At 40.2% G+C, this 7,374-nt stretch overlaps 1 protein-coding gene across 1 annotated transcript; it reads right to left on the bottom strand.

Annotated features, from left to right (window-relative positions):
• Nucleotides 1-241: 241 nt before the first annotated feature.
• On the bottom strand, nt 242-4,068 carry LOC146975846 (ATP-sensitive inward rectifier potassium channel 1-like). The gene is made up of 2 exons (XM_085795110.1): nt 3,873-4,068; nt 242-1,767 (listed from the first exon to the last, which is right to left on the bottom strand). The coding sequence occupies exon 2, from the start codon at nt 1,747-1,749 to the stop codon at nt 628-630; it is 1,122 nt and encodes a 373-aa protein (XP_085651236.1). The 5' UTR covers nt 1,750-1,767; nt 3,873-4,068; the 3' UTR covers nt 242-627.
• Between the last annotated feature and the right edge of the window lie 3,306 nt (nt 4,069-7,374).

Genomic DNA, 7,374 nt, shown 5'->3' with positions numbered 1-7,374 from the left:
GCCTGAAAGCACACTCTAATGGCTCTTGTCCAAGTGTCTGTGTTTTACGTCCTACAGTGGAATGAATTATTGAACAACAACTTTATCCTCTTCTCATCCATGACAATAGTATGGCCTCCAACACTGGTCCTTCAAGTAATTGAAATTAAGACATACACATATTTTTCTTTTTTCTTTCTTATATATATATTTTTTATGTTTACCTCTCCATACTCCAAAACATTCTTTTTCGTCATGTGTATGTTTTTTGTTGTTGTTGTTGAGTACCTGGAAAACCTTTTTTTCTGTTATTGTATTGTAGCTTTACAATCTTGCATGACCTGGCTTCCCTTTTAAAAACAGGTTTTTGGTCAGTTGATCAGTAGACAATGACAGGTGTGGTTTACAGACAAACACATGACAATACTTGTCCTTATCTCAGTGAAATACAAAAGAATAACAAATAAGTAGGTTTGCTTTACTTCATATTTAAATGCTACACAGTGCTTTGTCTGCCATTAGGTCACCCCACCTGCCTGATAGACAAATCCTTGTCAGTCCTTCGGAGTCTTTGGGGGTTTGTCTTTGAGACACACAACCCATACTGGCCTCAGTTTCTAGAATTTGCAATTCATCGCCTCCACCATCTCACATCTTGGTGACATTTGGGGGGTCATTGATATCAATCACCTCAAAGCCCTGATTGTCATGTCCATCTTTGGAGTGATGATGGTGACCCTTGATGTTGTGGAAGCAGTAGGGACAATGTGCAGTAGCTACTGGCACCACCTTGGAGAAGTTGGAAAAGTCTACTCTGTACTTGCCCTCCTTACTTCTGGAGATGATGGGCAGGAAGTTGTAGCCCCACATGATCTCCTGAGGAATAAAGGAGGTCCGCACTTGGCAGGACGAGCTGGTGGACTCGGCTGTGGCTTCCAGGAAGACAACCAGCTCAAACTCTTGCTTGTGGAGTGTGTCCACCGCCATCTCGAAAAAGGGGCTGCTTTTGTCGATGATGTGGTAGAGTGTGAGAGGACACACAAAGAAGAGGTTGTCCTTCCCAGCGTCCACCATGAAGTCAATGTTGACCTGGTCCATGATGATCGTCTCCCCATCTGGCGTGATCGTCGTTCTCAGCAGCTTACCGTAGATCTGGCTTCCGATCATCAGGGTCTTGCGAAGGTTGGCCACTCTGATTGACAGGCAGAGTGTGCCACTTTTAGGGCTGATGACAGCCATTTCGCTAAATGTGATGGTCTTTGCCCTCTTTTTAGGTGAAGAGATTTTAGACAGGATGACTCCACACATGAAGCAGTTGATAATGGCTCCGAGGAGGGACTGGATGATGAGCAGGGCCACAGCACCTGGGCACAGAGGGGTGAGCGCTCGTCCGCCATACCCAATAGTTGTCTGGGTTTCAAGGGAGTAGAGGAACGACGTGGTGAGTCCGACAACATTGTCAACACATGGAGTGTGGTTTTCTGGCGGGTTTTGCCATGTCAGGTCTCCATTGCTTCGGGCAATCCAGTACCACAGCAGGCCGAAAATGAACCAGCTGAGGGTGAACGAGGCGATGAAGAAGAAGAGAACAAAACGCCACCGGATCTCCACAAAGGTGGTCCAGAAGTCAGCCAGGAAGGCAAAGTGGTTGCTGTAATTGACGTTTCCGTATTCAATGTTGCAGCGGCCATCTTTGGTCACCAGTCTGGTCCTGCGGCTTTTGCGGTCTGCCAGAGTGTCCTGGATACGCTTGTTCAAGGAGCCAAACATTTTATTCTAGTCCACGACCTACAAGACAACAAGACGGAAAGATTTATATGAGAGATACACAATGAACAATGTGCTCATAGCTTGCTTGAGACGCTACGACACTATGACAACCCAATGAAAACAAACAAAAAACTCTTTGTGTCGTTAAAGTAAATCAGAGCTAAAACATGCAAGCCCCATCTTTGCATCACAAGCCCTACCAACCTGTCAGTCATCCTTAAATACTGTAATTAACTGCAACTAAACAGCAAAATGTCTCAGTGGCACTGCCTGTCAGGTTCTGAATGGGAAATGAAAAAAAAAGGATATAGAAGTCTATATTGTGAAAGAAATGAATAAAATATACTGCAAAATTTGGCACCTATAGAAAGCAAAAAAGTGAATGTGAAGCAAAGCAATTAAAAAGACTGATTTCGTGGCACCTGCCCTACTTCTGTGTACATTCCTTGTTTCTTCTTTCTCCAAGGTCTTTACTCCTCCTCCCATGGTGAAATGCCTGAGTCTCACTGTACTCATGTAGTCTCATTTGTTCCGAGCTGCTCAGTCCCACTGCAGTTTTTAATCCTCAGTGAAATGCCATAATGCTGAATGGATGTAGCACTGCAGTGAAGACCTGAAGCTATAATGAGACACAAACGTTTCCAGTAATGCAGGACATATAAGTGCTGCAAATAAACCAAATGATTTGGGAAATTCAGTCCCGTTCAAGTGTCTCAAAACAAGCGTCATCTTGGTTCGCCGGGTTTCAGAGCAACAAAAATAAACGTAGCATTAAAATAATTTGGGCAACCCCTGCCAGAGGGCCAGCTGCTCGCAGACATAACAATCTTTGACTTTATTCAAGCTCTGAGTTCTCGTAAGTCTGGTGCTTGATGGATGGTTAACTGGCAGTATTGGCTTCTCAGAGGTTTCCAAATAAGTATGGCCTCTGTTCCTGCCAAGGCATGCAAACTACCCATTTGGATCATGGCGTGCTTGTTAGTGAGTGTGAAATAGTACAAAATGATCAGTGCCCTGAGTTTAAGTTTTTTTTGTTTTCCGCCATCAAAGCTCACATTCAGCTATTTCGCCAAAGAAATCTGATAATCCCACTTTGTTGCACGCCTGCAAACTATAATCCTTTTGGAAGTGAACCTAGTCCTTCAACACCTCATCATTACATCAGCATGTTTTCATACTGTAACAAGATATGTGCAAGGATAATTTCTGGTATTTAGCTCCTTTAATTGTATGTCTCTACACAGCTTGCTCTAAATTACTGTTTTGCATCAGAAAACAAGTAGCTCTACAAATGGAAATGACCAGTGTGAAAAACCCTTGGCGATCATTCAACTTTAAAAGTAAGTGTCCTTGACCATCATGATTCAGAGACCAATCATTTCACCATCAAGACTGACCAAAGTTAAAACAGCAAAGATTAAGAAGCACTGTATGCTTTTGGATAATGGAGCTTGTTTCTTGCGTTTTTTTCTTGAATTACTGGCCCAGCGATACAACCTGTCCTAATTACTTCACTACAATAATGGTTTTATGTTTCATGCTTTTCCATTTTTCTGTCCTTTCTGGTATTAAATTAAATTTCGATCCTCTTATTGCTAACTAAATTTCAATAGGATATAAAAAATAGCTTTCCTCTTTTGACTCAATTATAGTGAAACTGTTAAGATGTGGGTGAATACATTATTAAATAACTGTGGCTTCTATTGCATTTTACAATTCATATCACTGTTATTAAAATAATATGTTTCTCTATAAGTTTTTATAATTTTGAAACTATTTGGAGCCATTAGAATCAATGGAAATTTTAATTGTTTGCATTATTAAAGTGCTGTGAGGCTGTTACATAGTTCCAGCCTGATCGGGGATTTAGCAGCACTTTTAATTTAAAAGGGAGATTACTGGACTAAGTCTCTAATGAGCACCTTATTTGTACCAAATGCTTTCTTTTGTTAATAAGGTGCAAGCCAGCAGTATTTTCCTTGATATATAAATATACACTATATGACAATCTAATTCCCTGTGAAGTGAACTGTATCACAACCACACGCAATTCTCACTACATACTTCCAATAGTGTATCAGAAAAAGTGAAAGTGAAGTGAGACTCACTCACTCCAAACTCACCTCTGTCATATGGAGTAAAAGTTATTTGATGCACATGGGAATCTCTCCTGTGCCGTTTTCTCCTGTGCTGTCCTTGTTCACCGCTGACCGGGAGAGTTAAGGTGTGTCCTGCACTGTAATGCTTGTTCACCAATACCTGTGTGCATTTATACTGTCCCATCTCAGTGCTCTGGAATCACCCAGGTGATGTTTACGCCCACAGAGACATCAAGTACCCCTCCGCCCCCACAAACACACATGCATGCACATACACATGCGCACCCTTCCCCTGGCTCTAATACCGCATGTTTACTCCACAGATGCCTGGCTGGCACCAGCAGCCAACCTGACCTCTATCACTCCTCAGTCCACCACAGAGTGGGAGTTCATGTGGATTTATAGTTGGCTGTTTCAAGTTTGGGATCTTTTAATTTAAGCCCTCAGTCATTTTAGAAACAGTTTGTCAAGTGGATGTTGACAGCACTGATGCAAAACCCTGTATGTACTGTATCTGTATCTATCTGTATATGGTTCTGGTTCTCTGCATTTCAATGACAAACAGTCTGTCTGGTATTATTTACTGTGCACACACACTTTTATTGCCACTGTTTTAGTGAAGTCTAGTTGTTTACAGTTTATGCCAGAATTTGCGTGAATGTCTAACGATGTGAGTAGTTAGATTGACTAAAATAATCTGGAAAGTGCTTTAATTAACTGATTTTGATATATTATCATAGTAATGTTGTACTTAAAATATGTATTCATGATATATAAAATAAATTAATTCATGTATCTCCCCACACATATAGAGGGTTAGGATTAACATGTCCCAGTGTATTTTCACAGATCAAACATCAACACTTAACAGCTCAGCAGTACAGTCGTCTTGCTCCAAGCAACAGCCACTCTCACCTCTTCTGTGTGTTGGATGAACTTTGGGGAGCAAAAGGACATAAGTACATGACACGAGACTTTAGAAGTTGATGAGATTAAAAAGGAGAATCTCTAGATCCAAATAGAAAGCTCTCCGTGGTCGGCGAAGCTGTTCAGAATGCGGTCATGGCAGAAAAGTTGTGAATTACGTTGGGAGTCATTTTTCAACTCCATTGTTCCTGGCAACAGTGATTCAAAAGGCTGCAGTATTACCTTGCATGCTGCAGAATGGGTACTCAATTGACAGACACAGTCCATTACTGTTGACACACAACAAGATTAGTTTCTAAATCCCTGCTATTGTAATGAAAGATGACAAGCTTTTTTTTATATTCATTTGCCTGTTTGTTTAATCAGTTTCCTTGTTTTTAATCCCTTTCATATCTTACAAAGGGCTGGCAAGTAGCCACCAGATGACATACCTGCACTGATTGTTGGGCTGGTTCAACAACTTCAGAGTTGTGGAGGCTACATTTGATTGATGATGCAATCTGAAAAAGATACTGCCACTGAATAATAACAGCAACAACGGCAACAACAACGGATAGGTCCCCAGATAGAGTGATGCTGCATGTTTCCATACCTGAGAAGAGAACAGTCACAATTATCAACAGAACTGATCATCGAGAATCTCTTTTCATCAAAGTCACACCAATGAAATTGTGTGACCTAGTTGGCAATGAAAATGAGGCTACAGTTTATCACATAAACGTGTAAAAAAAAAAAAACAATGTAGTAAACAGAAATGGTATGCAAATATCATCTTTCTGCAACTTTTTTCTTTCTTTTTTCCATTATTATTTGTTAATAATTATTATCTATCTATTCATTATGGTCTATCAGTTTGCTAATAACAAATTAAATTTGCAAATAATAACATAATTAGGGGGGATTATATCGTCTACTGCACCAGTGTGTAAATGTGCAGTATAGATTACAGATTGATGCTGTTAGAGGTCCATGCACTCACAATGTCCACATATGTACATTAGTGAGCCCTTTTTTCTGTAACCTCTGGTGACAGGCTCACACTGTGGTAAACAGATGTTCGTGTTTACCTCTGTACTTACAATAAGCTGATTAGTACACAAACACAACATTGTCAGTGTGAGCCCTAAATGAATGGTGATACATGTCTCAGCACTTAAGAGCCTTTGATAAGTAAAGGTCTTGTGATGATTGTAAACAATGACAGTTTCTCTCTGCATACGGCGGAGTACTCAAATGAATAATGCCAGTTTCTGTATCAGTTTCTGTCAATCAGCTACAGGGCCAGGAGGGTGGCAGCGTCCATTGTGACCCAATGACCTTCACTATTTGCAAGGTGATAAGTACTTTGATAAAATGATCAAAGAGATAAAAATGGAAATATTCCCCTTTTAAGGTGGGGCTCATGCTTAAAGGTTGCTTACTATGTATGCATGTTTTAATCCATAGATAACACTGTCTCCATGCTGTCTGTTCAACAGATGATTTAGTTTGGAGCAGTAAAAGATACAACTTGATTATAACTTGATTATTTAGCCCTAGCTGTCAAAAAAAGATTATTGATAACATACATCACTTGTATTTTTCCACTAATATCAGTCATTGTATGTTTTATTATCATTATCATGTATTTTGGCTTCTTAGGGTACAATGAAAAAACTGGCTCGAACAATTGATTTATTATCATCTTGTGGCAGACATGTTAACAGTTGTACATTTACACATCCAGGAGACATGGGGCAGCATTAGCATTGGTTTGAAGCTGTGTTTTGGTCACCTGGTCAATGAAGCTCCAATATTCAGTACATGCTTCTGGCACAGGTAAACGCTTCTCTATGTTTCTGTTTCATGTGGCGGTCGTTTGGTACTGAACAGTTACGGTGAGTTTAAATTAGTTTTTTCAGATAGTGATTATGAAGCAAACCTGTAAAGCTGCAGGGTTAGAAACCAAAACACTGAGCTGAAAGATGCTAAATCACTTTGGAGCTGTAGGGAACTGCAGAGTTGTGGTGTTGTCAGTGACATGCATATTAACATTGGAAATAAAATTGTAAAAAAGCGAACTGGAAAGACATTTCAAATATAATGTGCAAATTCATTAGAAATTCTCTGGAGATCATTGGGACATATCATGTTTAAGAGTCAGAGCCATCCTGCATTAACTCTGAATGTGCCAGTGTCCACAACCAACAGTGATTCTTCTGAATATTTAAAGTCTCTCCTGATCACAGTACTGGATTGTAGGCCTACTGTGGGCTTTAGACCCCTAAATCAACAGGAATCTAAGTTAAAAAAAGAAGCTATGTTTACTTTTGCTTTCATTAGTCGTAAATTGATGATTTGAATTGACAGCACTTCGTAGGCAGGGAAATCAATACCAGAGATCCCTTTTTAAGTCTGTTAACTCCTGACTGAGGTCATGAGGCTGAAGAGGCTTTGAAGCTGTTAAACAGTCAACATGTTGTCATGGCCCTTTAATGTTCATATCCTGCCTCACTTTAGCCCTTCTGTGGTTTCTTTGCTTGACCTAGTGTTGCACCTCCAACCTAAAGACTTGCACAGTAGTTAGTCAGTGAGAGGTCGATGGTGAGAGACATCACTT

The sequence above is a fragment of the Trachurus japonicus genome, chromosome 13 (genome assembly GCF_045865225.1).
Source record: "Trachurus japonicus isolate A0001 chromosome 13, Traja_1.0".
NCBI classification, from domain to species: Eukaryota; Metazoa; Chordata; class Actinopteri; order Carangiformes; family Carangidae; genus Trachurus; species Trachurus japonicus.
The sequence above is the reverse complement of the archived record's forward strand: the minus strand, read 5'-3'. Positions and strand labels throughout refer to the sequence as shown.

What these genes read in the sequence shown, in the direction of transcription:
- LOC146975846 (XM_085795110.1), bottom strand. Translation starts at nt 1,749, where the DNA reads ATGTTTGGCTCCTTGAACAAGCGTATCCAGGACACTCTGGCAGACCGC.